Here is a 16,024-nt window from a genome sequence, read left to right on the forward strand (position 1 = left end):
GACGTTTTCGTCGCTCGTTTTGTACTTGTGAAATTTTTCTGAAATTGTTTTTCTTTGAAATTTTTCGTGAGTTATTTTGCTATGGCGGAGGCTGCGCTTGTTGATAGCGTGAAAAGGAAGCCGAGTTCGAGGCAGGTGCCTGACGATTCGCCTCCTAAACGAAGCTCGAGGAGAGAGAAGGGCGCAGGAAAATCCGCGTCTGTTTCTTCCGATTCAACTTCTGTTAAATCTCCCGTGTTAGCAGACGTCAGTTTAACTTCCGGTCAGGCTTGTTTACGTTCTGGCAAGAGTGGTGTTTCGGGCAAAGCTTCTTCTTCTTCTGCTTCTGCTTCTGCTTCAACTTCAGATGGCTGCCCTGGGTTAGCGCCAACTGAAGTTGCGTCTTTATTGTTGACTTTGAGCGCTCAAGTTTCGACACTTGCGTCGGAATTATCTTCCACTAGGGAGGAATTACGAGCGCTTCCGTCTGGTGTTTCTGATGTTCTCTCCTTAGCACAGGTACGGCAGTCTCCTGCAGTTCCGGCTTCGACTTCCGCTAAGCCTTCGGCGTCTGTGACTCGGGCGGATGTCCATGCTTCGCAGGATGGGGGTACCAAGTTGGTGTCTCTTCTGAATGTGACACCAGTACAAGGTATGTCTACACCGCTTGCCGGTGTGCGAGCTCAGGGGGCTCTCTCGTGCGTTGGAGGCCGTGAGAGTTCTTATGAGCAGCGAAAGGACGAGCGCCTCCGTACGTCTCTTTATGAGAATATCGGGGACCGTTTTAGTCCTCTTCCGCCCGGGGGGCAGGAAGTGGTCGGTACTGCCGACGATAAACAGTCTGATGTTCTGCCTCCTGGCTCCGAGCTTGATCTCGAGTCGGAGGGTAGGGCGGAAGACGGGGATGCCTCAGTGGTAGAGGATTCCCAACTGAATTTGCCCGTGAAGCTGTCAGCCGCAGTGGCGCTGGCGGCGGAAACGGCGTTCAGATATTTTCCGGAAGGGGTGGTGAAGGACAAGGCTCAGCTTCACCCACCTCGGTCTGCTTTTGACGATTTCCGGAGTGCACAGGAGCAACGGCCTCGCTTCCGCTTCCGGGAATCGTCAACTATTGCCTATGAAATGGCGAACGTCTTGTGTGGTAAACGCAAACCGGCGGTGCCGTTGTTGGTTCAGCACGGCGATGCTCCGGAAGACGTTGTCTCTTGGCTGGCTCAACCTGGGGCCCGAGCAGCTTCCGGTGTTCCGAAGTTCAAGCTCAACCCTTATCCTGTGAGTCTGATTGACACTTTTGCTCTGCCGTCAGGGGCACTTCCGGTGACGCCGGAACTTGCTGCTTTGAGAGAAGATGGGTACAATAGGGATAGAGTTGTCCCATGTACTGACGGTTCTCTCTCAGCCTTGGAGGAAGTTGGAAGGTCTTTGCTTGAGCTCACGTCCTTGTCGGAGTCTCTGCAAAGATCTTTGTCCAGATCGATTGCCACTTCTCTTGATCCTTTTGAAGTTCGGTTTGATGCGTCGCCGACAGATGTTTCGACACTGCTGGCTACTCTGGGCAAGGTGACTAGAGAACAGGTTGCTTTGTCTGCCCGGCTGTATACGCACACAGTTCTTTCAAGGAGGTCAGCCTTCTTGACGGGGTCCAGATTTCGGGACACCGCGACTGTGGAGAGGCTGAAGGTCTCCCCTTTTGCTGAGGGGTCTCTCTTAGGGCAGGCGTCTTTCGATGCACTCCAGAAAGAGACGCAGGACGCGCGGGATGTAGCGATCGCGCGTCTGGCTTCACAGGGCTTCCAGAAGCCTCAGGGCAAGTCTCAGACTCAGGCGTTTTCTTCTGCTAAGCCTCAGACGTCTTCGTCAGGTGGTGGGAAGGCCCAGAAGCAGTCATTCTCCTCCAGGGGTAGGGGGCGTGGAGCTCCTTACCCTAAGAGGGGTCAGTCTTTCGGGGGTTCCAGGGGGTCGGGGCGTAAGCCTCACCCCCAATGAAACTTCCCCGAACAACACATCCCGGTGGCCCCCGCGCTAGTTGTAGCGGGCGGCCCGTCCAGGGCCCTTTCTTCCTGGCTGCAACTGGTGGCCAGCAAGTGGGTCACGGGGATAGTGTGTTCGGGGTTCCGGCTTCTCTGGTCAGGGCAGAAGGCTCCCCTGGTCAGGATAATCCCGCCCTGCAGGGCGCCAAAGGATTTGGTGGCACGGAACGCGGTCCAGGAGGAGGTCTCGGCTCTGCTGCTCAAGGGAGCTATAGAGGAGGTCTTGGACGCGCGGTCCCCGGGGTTTTAAGGCAGACTTTTCGTAGTGCCGAAAGCCTCGGGGGCGTGGAGGCCGGTGTTAGATCTTTCTCCTTTGAACAAGTTTCTGAGAGTAATCAAGTTTACCATGGAAACTCCAACTTCGGTTCGGGAGGCCTTACGGCCGGGAGATTGGGCAACGTCGATCGATCTTACAGACGCTTACTTTCACGTCCTCATACATGTCGCGGACAGGAAGTGGCTTCGCTTCCCTTGGGGCGGCAAAGCTTACCAGTTCAGGGCTCTGCCGTTCGGCCTGTCTTTAGCCCCGTGGATTTTCACGATTGTGGTCAGGCAGCTTTGCGCTCTTGTGAGACAGGAAGGCATCCGTCTCAGAGCATACCTGGACGATTGGTTAATCCTTCACCAGAACAGGGGGCTTTGCGAGGCTCATACGCACAGGGTGCTGAGCCGGGCGGCACAGCTGGGTTTCTCTGTCAACCTGACAAAATCCGAGTTGGAACCATCCCAGACGTTTACTTACCTGGGCATGGAATTCGACACACTTCGGTGGTCTGTCCGTCCGTCTCAAAGGCGGATCGACAAGCTTCAGGGTCTGATTCGGTCTCTCTACGGAGAGAATCACGCCAGTGCAAGGGTTCTGACTTCGGTTCTGGGTCAGATGGAATCCATGGCTTCCCTCATTCCGTTGGGCAGGGTTCACAAGAGGCCTTTTCAGGCCTCCCTGCAGTCAAGGTGGGATCAGACATCCCAGGACTGGAGTGTTCCGATCGCTCTGGGGACTTGGTTTCAGCAGACCACAGGTGTTTGGCTTCTTCCGGATTTGTTCCGGGGTGTTCCCATTGTTCGTCCACCGCCGGAGAGAGAGTTGTTTACGGACGCATCTCTGACGGGGTGGGGTGCTCATCTGGACGAGCACATGGTTTCGGGACTTTGGGATTGCTCTCAGGCCTCCCTACATATCAATGTACTGGAGTTGGAGGCCGTTTCCCTGGCGCTTCTAGCGTTCAAGCCTTTTCTGGAGGGCAGTCATGTACGTCTTCACACCGACAACATGTCTGTGGCGTCGTATGTGAACAAGCAGGGGGGGACTCGGTCTCACAGTCTTTCCGACATTGCATGTCGCATTCTCAAGTGGTGTCACGCCCAGCACATTCTGTTGTCAGCAGTGTACTTGAAGGGCAGTCTGAACGTCCTTGCAGACACTTTGAGCAGAGGGGACAGGATTGTTCATTCAGAGTGGACTCTCACACACCAGTCTTTGCAGCGGCTTTGGTCGCAGATCGACAAGCCCAAGATAGATCTCTTTGCGACGAGGTTTTCGGGGAGACTTCCTCTCTTTGTCTCCCCCTTCCCGGATCCTCTGGCCTGGAAGGTGAATGCTCTGGAAGTGGATTGGTCAGATCTTCCGGCGTATGCTTTCCCTCCGTTCTGCCTCTTAGGCAAAGTCCTCAGGAAAGTGGACTTAGAGAAACCAGCGCTGGTTCTGGTCGCTCCTCTGTGGCCAAGCCAGCACTGGTTTCCCGACCTACTGCGTCTAGCAGTTCGGCCCCCGATCCCTCTCGCCCTGAAAAGAGGAGATCTCGTGCAGCCTCGGTCAGGCGTTCAGCACGAGAACCCACAGATCCTGGCCCTTCACGCGTGGATTCTGTCCGAAGCGCTTTGCGTAGGGCAGGGGCCTCTTCCCCTACTCTGAGATACGTTGGACATGCACATAGAAAATCGACGTCTTCGGTTTACTCGTCGCACTGGGCCTCTTGGTCTAGGTGGTGCGCGCTTAACGGGGTTAAACCTCTTTCACCTAGGTCTATTCATGTAGCCAACCATCTGTCTTGGTTGGCTGATCAGGGGGCTTCTCCCTCTTCTATTAGGGTCCGGAGGTCGGCGATCTCTTCGACCCTCGCGCAATTAGGCCACAAAATTTCGCTCGGAGGGGTTATCGCTAGTGTTATTAAGGGGGCTGCCCTTTTAGCAGCTCGTTCAAAATCGCTTCTCCCTGCATGGGATTTGTTCCTGGTCTTACGTTTCTTAGCCTCGGATGAGTTCGAGCCTCTTTTGTCAGCCAGTTTGGCCGATTTGACGCGTAAGACTGTGTTTTTAACGCTTCTCTCTACTTCGAGGAGAGGTAGTGAGGTGCACTCTTTGTCGGGTTTAGACAAGGATATTGCGTTCGAGAAGGATGGTTCCATTTCTCTCAAATTTGTTCCCGGCTTTCTCGCGAAAAACCAGAAACCTGGCCAGCTTTCTCCAATCTTGCGCATCCCACCCTTGAGCAAAATTTTGGCTCCTGGAGATCCCGATATTGCAAATTGTCCTGTGAGAGCTCTCCGATGTTACCTGTCTCGAACTCGGCCTGTTAGGTCAGAAGGTCAAAAGCTTCTTTTCATATCTTTAAACACGGCTAGGTGTAAGGATATAGCTAAGGTGACTCTGGCCAAATGGATCTCCACTCTGATCAAACGAGCATATGCCTGGTGGCAAGTGCAGTCGGGTGATATTAGGGCAGTGTTGCCTCTCACCGCGGCTAGAACCCATGAGGCGAGAGCCTGGGCATCCTCAGTGGCAGTTCTTCGGTCCGGCAAGCTAGCCGAGGTACTGGAAGCTGCGTACTGGCGCTCTGAGGACATCTTCGTCAATTATTACCTCAGAGACGTCGCTTCTGTAAGACAGGATGGGAGCTCCGCGCTGCCTGCCATGGTAGCGGCGGGACAAGTCCTGCATGCCTAGTTTTTGGTAAGTACCCACCACCTATAGTAGCAATCTGCTATATGTGAGTTGGGTAATAATATGTAATTTAATCCAAAATTTTAATAATAAATTTTCATTTAATTAATATACTTACCCAACTCACATCGTTTAAACCCTCCCGCCTCCCCGCTGTGGTGGTATTGGGTTCTAAAAAAGTAGTGAGTTGGGCTTCGTTCGAATGATACAAATGGCGGCGTATGCGCACGCATACGGATGTTGGACCGGACATCGGTCTGATATTATGGGATGGATCACTCTTTTTTAGGGTGGTCTCCCTTGTTACCAAGGGGAACGCGTACAGCGTTACCAGCACTGAACTAGAGTTAATTGCTATATGTGAGTTGGGTAAGTATATTAATTAAATGAAAATTTATTATTAAAATTTTGGATTATGATGGATGTCAGCAGTTTGGACACAGCGTAATTGTGAAACAAAACCACAGCTGCTAGAGTGATGCGATGCCAGACGATAATTTTCCATCTTGAGGAAATCATGATTATAGACACAAGGTTTTCTTGTCTGGCTAATGACTGTTGCATGTTAATGTTGTGCGTTACAGACCTCACCCCCAGCTGGAGAAGGCGTCCACAGCACGACACAAGATTCTGCAGACACTCTACGCCTTTTAGCAACTTGTGCAATAACTTATATGTCCATTCAGACAGTGTCGAACTCTTTTCCATGTAGAAACTACATTTTTATTTGTGTCACTGTGTGCAAGAAGTAAAAGAAATGTTAAATGGAACCGGTGGTGTGTGAAGATGGTGTTTATTCTCCTCGTTTGTACTTTGATGTAGGTCAGGTTATCAAGTTTACCAAAATAAAAACTAGCTTGAAGACATTGTATTACACTGTTGGTGTTGAATGAACACAAGTGCTGTGCATTTACCAAGGTCAAGGTGTTTCCATGTGACACAGGGGAACCAAAAAGGCATCAAATGTGTGACTTCACAACTCAACTGACACTTCTTTGACACGGCAGTGAACAGTCATTTATACAGCCGTTTCAAATGAATCATGGATGTCAGGTATCATATGTGTCGTATTTCACACTTTTTCCTTCCCCATGAATGTCTTGCAGTGGTCAAGGTCAGAATGTTCACATCATATCCACAAATTTAGGTTTGTATCTCCAGATTTATTGTGTTCCTTTAGTGTCAGAATATACTAGGTACGTTTAACCCTGCCAACTACCACTGCTGGAAGTGAGGCTTTTTGTACTGTTTAATAGTAAGACAGTTATGACTGGTGTTGCTGATGAATGAATGTATGTTTTCTAATATGAAAGTGCGTATTGTAGAGCTTGAGTGTTTTGATTGTAAAGAAGCAGCTGAAGGTCTCTGAAATAATTTTAAATGTTCAGATTTATAGTACCATGCACAGGCGGTTGCCATTTCTGAATGATGATTGTCAGCTAGTTTTATGTCTATTTGACAAATCACTTCAGGAAATAAATTTGTTTGAAGATGAAGATGTGTCAGTACATTCATGATTTGGACGCCACCTAAGTTTGTAATTTGTTATTCTACTTTTAAAGGAGATATTGAATTTTGTTGTATGCAAACGTGTAACTTATTTTGTCCACATTTTTATAAATCTTGGAGAGAGCATTTTAGCAAATAAGCTGGGCAAAGCGGTTCACACGCTGGGCAAAGCGGTACACACACCTATCCATACAGAATGGAACTTTTGGAAAACAAATCGGATCCAACACACAGAATTCACGCTGAGTAATTTATTGAATGATCACAATGAAGCCAACATTTTTTTCATCAAGAAATCTCGGCGTCAGCCAATGTGGGTGCCTTGACGATGCCCTTGCCCTCTACTTTGAAGGGCACGCCCTTGAACGTCGCCACACGCTCCTTGTTGGTGCGAATGTCTGGCTTCAGCGTCTCCCACACCTTCTTCTTGGGGTTCAGCTGCTTGTCAGGGGTGCCTGGAAATAACAAGGTTTTAGTCAGACCTGTGTTCTACAACACAAGGAATTTAGCTTGGCAATCGCTCCATCTTTGTATACAACTGTCAGCCTACGAAAGCATAACTCTCAGCAACTCCTATTTTTCATTGATTTGTCATTTAGGGCTAACCAAATCAACCATTCTAAATTCACGTCTTCCAATATGCCATACTTCAGGCATGGGAATTGTCCGCGGATTTCCGGGAAAAGGAAATTACGTTTCAGCGAAAATAAAAAATTGTCTGCGGCAAAAAAAAGTAAATTAAATTATATGTATACTATTGTCTCTCTATCCATTATTTGCTTGCACGAGAACCATCAAAATATTGGTCTAAAATGCTAACATTCGTTTTCCTTCCGGCCTCTGTGCCTAGGCCGAGGTCCAGGGGCCGCCTATTTTCAGAGTTTTTTCTATTTTGGAATTCCCATGCCTGGTACTTATGGTACAATCCTGCACATGTGCATCTTCACACAACCATAAAAGCCACAGTAGGGTTGTAAGAACCGCACACATTTGTATAGGGCAATGTACCTGGGTATCCATCAAAGGTGACACGATCGCCAGGGATGACGCCAGGCGGCGGTTCCAGAATCTCAATCTTGCCGTCTTTGGCGCACATGATCATCCCCTCCGACGACACGCCACGCATCTTGCTGGCCTTCAGGTTACACATGAACACTGCCACGCGATCTTGCATCTGTAACATGTAACACGCCACTGTAACATGCCTTGCTGACATTCAGGTTACACATGAACGCTGCCACGCGATCTTGCATCTGCAACACGTAACACACTATTGTAACATGCCTTGCTGACATTCAGGTTACACATGAACACTGCCACGTGATCTTGCATCTGCAACACGTAACACACTATTGTAACATGCCTTGCTGACATTCAGGTTACACATGAACGCTGCCACGCGATCTTGCATCTGCAACACGTAACACACTATTGTAACATGCCTTGCTGACATTCAGGTTACACATGAACGCTGCCACGTGATCTTGCATCTGCAACACGTAACACACTATTGTAACATGCCTTGCTGACATTCAGGTTACACATGAACACTGCCACGTGATCTTGCATCTGCAACACGTAACACACTATTGTAACATGCCTTGCTGACATTCAGGTTACACATGAACACTGCCACGTGATCTTGCATCTGCAACACGTAACACACTATTGTAACATGCCTTGCTGACATTCAGGTTACACATGAACGCTGCCACGTGATCTTGCATCTGCAACACGTAACACACTATTGTAACATGCCTTGCTGACATTCAGGTTACACATGAACACTGCCACGTGATCTTGCATCTGCAACACGTAACACACTATTGTAACATGCCTTGCTGACATTCAGGTTACACATGAACACTGCCACGTGATCTTGCATCTGCAACACGTAACACACTATTGTAACATGCCTTGCTGACATTCAGGTTACACATGAACACTGCCACGTGATCTTGCATCTGCAACACGTAACACACTATTGTAACATGCCTTGCTGACATTCAGGTTACACATGAACACTGCCACGTGATCTTGCATCTGCAACACGTAACACACTATTGTAACATGCCTTGCTGACATTCAGGTTACACATGAACAATGCCAGACGATCATTTATTTGTAACAATATATGCATCATTTTCACACATCTTGCTTGTCTTAGTGTTACACTATCAGACAATAACTTGACCTTTAACAAGTAACACACCACTGTAACACATCTGGCTGGCCTGTTGGTTACTCATAAACACTGCGAGGCTGTTGCACAATCCGCTGGCCGTTAGGTCAAAGTGTGGTTGTAACAAATACCTGACATGTTTGCTTCCATAAAAAGCTTCCTTCTCCTGGTAACATTCAAGACTCGACGGTATAACAACACAAGTACGCATGAAAGGAGAGTGTACATTTGAAAAAGCTATTATGCAAGTGAAGCTGGCAACAACAATGATAATTCACCTGTTCGATGGGGATGTGGTTGACAAGACCAGACACGATGGTGCGCGGTTTCTCCTCCCCCAGGTCAACCGTCTCCACATACAGAGTGTCGGCGTCAGGGTGCTTCTCCACAGCCACAATCTTGCCCACACGAAAGTCCAGTCGCGATACGTCCATCTTCTCAGCTTCACCGGCCCCTGCTTCTGCCTTCTTGCCTTTACCTGAAACCATGACAGCCACATGCACCTTTGGTCCCTGCAGACGCATGTACTGTGGGTCCTCTTTCAATTCAACACCAGAAAGACCAACGGTTACGTACTCAGATGTTAAGGAAGCATTTCAGGTGTAGTGGAGAATCTCAAGACACAGTTGCCTGATAGCAAAGACACTAGCATGATAAGGCCTGTGGAAAATTGTTTGATAACCAGTTAGTGAGATTTGTACCCGTTGCAAGAACTGTTTGAAAATCCACTAATGCGGAAATACAAGCGTCTTATGTACCCTGATTCAGCCGTTTAAGATTAACCTTTAAATGTTATTCTAGTGCTGAGCTACCCTTTGACCTCATCCTTATGCTAAAACATTCCCTATGAAGACAGTGTGACCCTTCACTAGACTTTGTGTTCCTTTCTTTTCTCGGTGTAATGAGGCTTTCACTGACAAGAGGGCTTCCGCAACTTCACGGTTTCAGAGCAAATGTTACTGGATCACATTGTTTATAACACCAAGCTACCAAAATCTCATCTTTTACTGCTTCACAACAATTCATCGTTCCACCCCTGTAGTTCAGTTTTCACAAGGCACTGTATTCCTTCGATCAGTAACAGTAATACTAATAGTGATGTACTTTTGTTGTCTTTTGCAGGCTTTTCTTTGTCCTGCTTGGCTTGCCCTGCATCCTTGGCTTGCCCCGCCTCTGTTTTGGCTTTCTTGGCCTGGGGTTGGTCAGTGGCTTTGGCTGCTTGAGGGGGTGGAGCTTGGGCTGCCTTGTCCCCGCCCGCTCCCCGCTGACCGGCACTGGTGGTTATTCCTCTTCTCTGAGGAACACCGATCTGCTTCACTGAAAGTCAAGCGAAAGTAACAGAAAATCATTGCTGTTCTCCATACTTTTCCCCTTGACTATTCTTCATCAGTTCACACGGTGTGGGAGACGTTCCATGCGTAAAAAGCTCTGAGGCGGAAGTGTGCCAGCTCTGATGCGCCACTTATACGGGCCTTATTTTGTCCGTTTTGCGAATCGCGTCAGAGCTGGAACAAACCTAAGCTCCGCCCATTTCACTATTGCTCAGAGCTGGCACATCGATTAAACGAGTTAATTAATTTTGAGAAAAATCTAGGAGCAATCTGAAATTTTTGTTGACGCCAAAACATTGCTTTTGCATTCCTTCAGCTTCCCATTAAGGTTTTGATGGTCTGTGTTAGTCTGTATCGAGCATAACCACGAAAATGCACAAAAATCTCCACTTTTTGACATAAATTATCAATTATTGCGATATCTAGTCATTGTAGCATCAAGTTGCCTACATTTGGTAATACCCAATGCATGTGTGTACGTTACAAACCAAAAAGTAAAATGGAACTCTGCCTTAGACACCTACAGTTGCGATCGATCTGAGCCGACTGCAAAAAAGTGGCGCATCAGAGCTGGAACACTTCCGCCTCAGAGCTTTTTACGCATGGAACGTCTCCCACACCGTGGTTCAGGTATAACATCTTTGTTGCTCATGATCTTTGAACTTTACAATGTTCTGTGTTGCATGCCTAATATCTTCACTTCTCAAAATAACAGAAAGAATGAAAAAAGAAAAAACACAAATTCATACTCATAGCTAAACGTTGATCCTTTTGCAGAGAGTAAAGTGTTTAGAATAAAGGGGCATGCATCATAGTCTATGACACCATATGAAGTAACAAACTGAACATCACAAAGGTCCATGTAACTGTAGTTAGATGGACAGCCTGACTTGAGACTTACCTCCATTCCTGATCTCAGCCACCTTGAGACTGATCTTGACCGTCTCTATCTCATCCTGCAGCGCGTTGTTCTTTTCCCTCAGTTGCTCCTCTTCTCCTTTGCCTGCACTCAACGCTGCAACAATCCATCGGTCACAAATAATTTTATTCCTTTCAGCTTTACTGTTTGCTTTTCTCAGCATTTTCTACCGATTTATCATCATTCTTTTAATGTTATATGCACAGCACAGTCGAACCTACCTTAATAAGCCTCATTGATTGATTGTGTGACCACCTGCCCATTTGAAGCACCCAGATATAGGATCCCTGACAATATTTTGGCTATATAATTATAAATCACCTTTCCATAGCGACCACCTGTCTTGGACAGTCACTTTTGGTCGGTCCCTTGGGTGGGCTTTATAGAGAGGTGCGACTGTATTACTGAGATTATGTGCTGCCCCAGCTACCCTGGCAGAGATAATTTGTTTGTTTGTTTAACGCCCAGACCACCACGAAGTCGAAGGGTGATATCAGGGCGGTGCTGCTTTGACATTTAACGTGCGCCACACACAAGACAGAAGTCGCAGCACAGGCTTCATGTCTCACCCAGTCACATTATTCTGACACCGGACCAACCAGACCTAGCACTAACCCCATAATGCCAGATGCCAGGCGGAGCAGCCACTAGATTGCCAATTTTAAAGTCTTAGGTATGACCCGGCCGGGGTTCGAACCCACGACCTCCCACTCACTGGGCGGACGCCTTACCACTAGGCCACCGTGTTGCGGTCTGGCAGAGATGGGCGTTGCTGCATCTTATGGAGGGTAACCACTGTAACACTAACACTGAATACCACATGACTCCATATATCATAAACAGGGGCTCACATCCACGTCGGACATACACGGATATTTTTCCAAATGCTGCGGGGAAAAAAAAAGTCCTATTGATTTATTTTTGTTCAGGACAAAATGTCCTATCACTTTTGCATTGTCCAGGACATTTGTCCTATGCCACCTCTCATGGATGTGAGCCCCTGCATATATTAATGTTAGTGTCTTACCCGTTGCAGTCTGCAGCGCAGCAATCTGATGTTTGAGCTGTGCAATGATGCCGTCTGCCTGGTCTGCCCGCAATTTCAGGCCCTTCAACACTGTCGCCGAAGCCATCCTGTCACAGAAGTGGGGGTGGGATAAGGTGAAGGTTGTGAGCAATGTTTCACATTTGTTACACTTAGTACCCACAGATCCCACTTGGCACAATCACACAAAAACGGATGCAGAAATGAGTTAAGAAATATGTATGCCAGGGCCCAGTGAAAAACGCTCTGTAAACATGATAACTAAATCAAAGTTAGGCAAGATGCCTCCCTCTCTCTGGCTGTGTTCTATTCACCTATGGAACAAGCTTTCGACTATGACGTCATTTCATTTCTACGTCATTCATTTTGTCATTGAACATTACCTCGCCGGCAGCTTGCAAGCCAGTTTCTGTGACGAGTTTGAGATAAGGCCTGAAAAAAAAATAGGTGCGATTACGGTAACCCGACCTACCCTATTTTAGGGGCCGACCCTATAACTTTTTTATTACATTTGTCAAAAAAACACAAAAAAAACGAGTGCAGAAAACGCAATGAAAGCGAAAGCGCCTGAGTCGCACACTTATTTCCCTGTCAAGTAGGTTTAATTTGTACACATTAGAAAAAAAAAGTTTTAAAAAAAAGTGATTGCCTACCTTCCTACCCTATTTTTTTTGGCTATGTTACCATAACCACACCTATTTTTGTGTGTGTGTGTGTGCCTAAGTTCACTATTTGTATCATAAGTGTCTGTCTCAGTGTCTGTCTGTCTGCTTCAAAGACCAGTGGGTGACGTACTGTACATGTAACGTTTTGTTAATAATTAAACGTTCCAAAAACCTACAATTCTTGGGTTTTTAAAAATTGTAAATCAAAGTTAACAGTGCATAGCTCGGTGTAGTTCATTAATCTAATGCCTACTGTCTTACTCCAGAGAAATGAGGTAATAATGCCAGGGCTCAGTAAAAAATACTCTTTAATCATGAAAACTGGATCAATGACAGTGTATAGCTCAATAGTTGGGTGCAGTTCATTACTAACATGTACTGCCTTAGTCTAACTCTGGAGTCTCGATTGATTGCTGTTTCATGTATGGTTTTCCTGCCAGGATTAAATTGGCCCAAGACATTTAGGTTCATAAAGTTGTGGGGCGGGGATATAGCTCAGTTGGTAGCGCGCTGGATTTGTATTCAGTTGGCCGCTGTCAGCGTGAGTTCGATCCCAGGTTCGGCGGAAATTTATTTCACAGAGTCAACTTTGTGTGCAGACTCTCTTCGGTGTCCGAACCTCCCCCCGTGTACACTACATTGGGTGTGCACGTTAAAGATCCCACGATTGTGCTTTTAGTTATGCGCTATAGAAATCTCCTTAATAAAGATTGACAAAAGGGTCTTTCCTGGCAAAATTGCTTAGGCACAGTTAATAATTGTCTACCTATACCCGTGTGACTTGGAATAATAGGCCGTGAAAGGTAAATATGCGCCGAAATGGCTGCAATCTACTGGCCGTATAAAATTTCATCTCACACGGCATCACTGCAGAGCGCCTAGAACTGTACCCACGGAATATGCGCGATATAAGACTCATTGATTGATTGTGTGGCATAACTATCACGAACCAAGGCTGTGTCATTACTCATTTTATAGGCCTTACTGTTAATGTACTTTTGAGCTATCTGCAACCTTTTGTTGATGTTAAGGGCCCATTAGAGCTGAGTTACAGCGCCAATGTCAGCAAAGGGTTTCAAATTTAAAAAAACATAAAATAAAATAAAATAAGAGTAAAAAAGTCAGATAAGGAGACAACCAGTTAAAAAAACTTTTCTTTTTGGATAGTGCTTTCCATGCGGATTATATTCTCTTGGTCTTACAGAATGAACACATGCTTACGACGGGCGCTGTGGCGGGGTGGTAAGACGTCGGCCTCTTAATCGGAAGGTCGAGGGTTCGAATCCCGGCCGCCTGGTGGGTTAAGTGTGGAGATTTTTCCGATCTCCCAGGTCAACTTATGTGCAGACCTGTTAGTGGTGTGTACACGCAAGCACAAGACCAAGTGCGCACGGAAAAGATCCTGTAATCCATGTCAGAGTTCGGTGGGTTATAGAAACACGAAAATATCCAGCATGCTTCCTCTGAAAACGGCCTATGGCTGCCTAAATGGCGGGGTAAAAACGGTCATACACGTAAAATTCCACTCGTGCAAAAACACGAGTGTACGTGGGAGTCTAAGCCCATGAACGAAGAAGAAGAAGAAGAAGAACACATGCTTACTTTTGATATTTTAACAATTATGTTTCTGTTTGCTTTCAGTTTCAAATTACCTTCGCGACTTCGCGATAAATTTCAATACAGAGGCGGTGTAAGTGATTGAGGGAGCTGCTGAAACACAATAAGCCAGAGAACTGACACCGTGTGACACTGCAGACTCCACTGCAGGCGTGACACCAACGTACCTGATGCAAGTCTGCGAAACAAACCAAAACCAACACACGGCACTTGATAAAGTTGATTCCGACGACAGACAACCTGTTCCAATTTGGCACACCGGTAAAACGAGATCTTGCAACAATAACAACCAGATAGGCAATCGTGACTTGACTCACTTCAGTTCAGTTCACTGGACCTGAACAGATGTGTGTCGGTTACGAATTTGTAACACTACAGCCCTGACTCACCTTATCGCCATTGAGAATAAAGCTAACCGGTAAGCTTAGAAGAAAATAGAGTTTTAAGAATATACCATTTTCGGAAATCCCAAGTTGGAACACGGAGAACTTGGGCCCTAGCTAGCACTACAATAGCTACTAGATGAGAGTCTTCCACATTTTCTTGTGTGTGTGTGTGTGTGTGTGTGTGTGTGTGTGTGTGTGTGTGTGTGTGTGTGTGTGTGTGTGTGTGTTTCTATTTGTTCTTATTCAACACTGCAATGCTTCTCAAGTTGTCGCTCTTGAGTAGAATTTAAAAAGGTATCAGTACAATTCATTTCGTCCAGGACACAACCGGGGAAAGCATCTGTATGACAATAATGGAAATGTGAACTGTTAGGTTTAAACAATATTGTATATCATTGAAACATTATGAATTGTTTAGCTGTATCAATAACCAGTTATGATTGATAGTTGGTGTCAGTATACGTTCGTTTTTGTGCCTTGTGTAGGCCTACCAGTTATTCCGAGAGGAAAACAACAACAAAACAACAACAACAACAACAACAACAACAACAACAAACACACGCACATACGGTGGTGTACATACGTGGAGAAAGGGAACTGGACATTTTGAATCCTCGACCTTTTGTTGTCGACCATTTGTCGCTATCGACATTTTGTCACCCTCTACGTTTTGACTCCTCGACCTTTTGGTCTTCAACTTTTTGTTGCACACCTGGGTTAGAGAGAGAGAGAGAGAGAGAGAGAGAGAGAGAGAGAGAGAGAGAGAGATCAAATCAAATCAAATCAAATCAAATCAAATCAAGTCAAATCACATTTTTTGAAGGTCAGTTGTGGCATTAATGCCAGAGACATTTGATTTATGAAGTCTTATATCGCGCGCGTATCTCCAGACTCGGACTCAAGGCGCAGGGATCTATTTATGCCGTGTGAGATGTAATTTTTTACACAATACATCACGCATTCACATCCGGACCAGCAGATCGCAGCCTGATTTCGGCGCATATCCTACTTTTCACGGCCTATTATTCCAAGTCACACGGGTATTTTGGTGGACATTTTTTTTTATCTATGCCTATACAATTTTGCCAGGAAAGACCCCCATTGTCAATCGTGGGATCTTTAACGTGCACACCCCAATGTAGTGTACACGAAGGGACCTCGGTTTTTCGTCTCATCCGAAAGACTAGCACTTGAACCTATAGTCTCTGCTTGAACCCACCACCTAGGTTAGGAAAGGGGGGAGAAAATTGCTAACGCCCTGACCCAGGGTCGAACTCGCAACCTCTCGCTTCCGAGCGCAAGACAGAGACAGAGACAGACAGAGCTGATACATGTATGTTTCTAACAAATATCTGTGCAATTTGTAGAAAACAGATCTACAATTTTGTGCAATTTACTGCATTATAAGTACTGCTAGG

The 16,024-nt window shown here is 46.5% G+C and overlaps 2 protein-coding genes across 5 annotated transcripts in view; one reads left to right on the top strand and one right to left on the bottom strand.

Moving 5' to 3' along the window:
* The window catches only part of LOC138969390 (ran GTPase-activating protein 1-like), a 37,107-nt gene extending 30,659 nt beyond the window's left edge, over positions 1-6,448 (top strand). Inside the window, exon 17 of the mRNA XM_070342179.1 lies at positions 5,537-6,448. Coding sequence (XP_070198280.1) covers positions 5,537-5,606 — 70 coding nt within the window. The 3' untranslated portion in view covers positions 5,607-6,448. The remainder of the gene's footprint in view (positions 1-5,536) is intronic.
* A 249-nt stretch (positions 6,449-6,697) lies between these two features.
* LOC138969391 (aminoacyl tRNA synthase complex-interacting multifunctional protein 1-like) lies at positions 6,698-15,257 on the bottom strand. Of its 4 annotated transcripts, none has more exons than XM_070342180.1 (7): positions 15,190-15,257; positions 11,921-12,027; positions 10,876-10,989; positions 9,748-9,960; positions 8,922-9,121; positions 7,470-7,635; positions 6,698-6,916 (listed from the first exon to the last, which is right to left on the bottom strand). In XM_070342180.1, exons 1-7 carry the CDS (start codon positions 15,240-15,242, stop codon positions 6,750-6,752), a joined length of 1,020 nt encoding a protein of 339 aa, XP_070198281.1. In that variant the 5' UTR covers positions 15,243-15,257; the 3' UTR covers positions 6,698-6,749. The 4 variants fall into 4 exon arrangements, with proteins under 4 accessions (XP_070198281.1, XP_070198282.1, XP_070198283.1 ...); XM_070342181.1 differs by lacking the exon at positions 15,190-15,257 and adding an exon at positions 14,610-14,635; XM_070342182.1 differs by lacking the exon at positions 15,190-15,257 and adding an exon at positions 14,388-14,410.
* Positions 15,258-16,024: the final 767 nt, after the last annotated feature.

Source organism: Littorina saxatilis, linkage group LG6 (genome assembly GCF_037325665.1).
Source record: "Littorina saxatilis isolate snail1 linkage group LG6, US_GU_Lsax_2.0, whole genome shotgun sequence".
Classification (NCBI taxonomy): domain Eukaryota; kingdom Metazoa; phylum Mollusca; class Gastropoda; order Littorinimorpha; family Littorinidae; genus Littorina; species Littorina saxatilis.

Excerpts from the sequence above, each read along its gene's own strand:
- LOC138969391 (XM_070342180.1), bottom strand. The coding sequence starts at position 15,242 with ATGGTCGACAACAAAAGGTCGAGGATTCAAAATGTCCAGTTCCCTTTC. Across the intron at positions 10,990-11,920 it reads TGCGCTGCAGACTGCAACGG|CGTTGAGTGCAGGCAAAGGA; the intron begins GTAAGACACTAA and ends GGATTGTTGCAG. Across the intron at positions 7,636-8,921 it reads ACCACATCCCCATCGAACAG|ATGCAAGATCGCGTGGCAGT; the intron begins GTGAATTATCAT and ends TACATGTTACAG.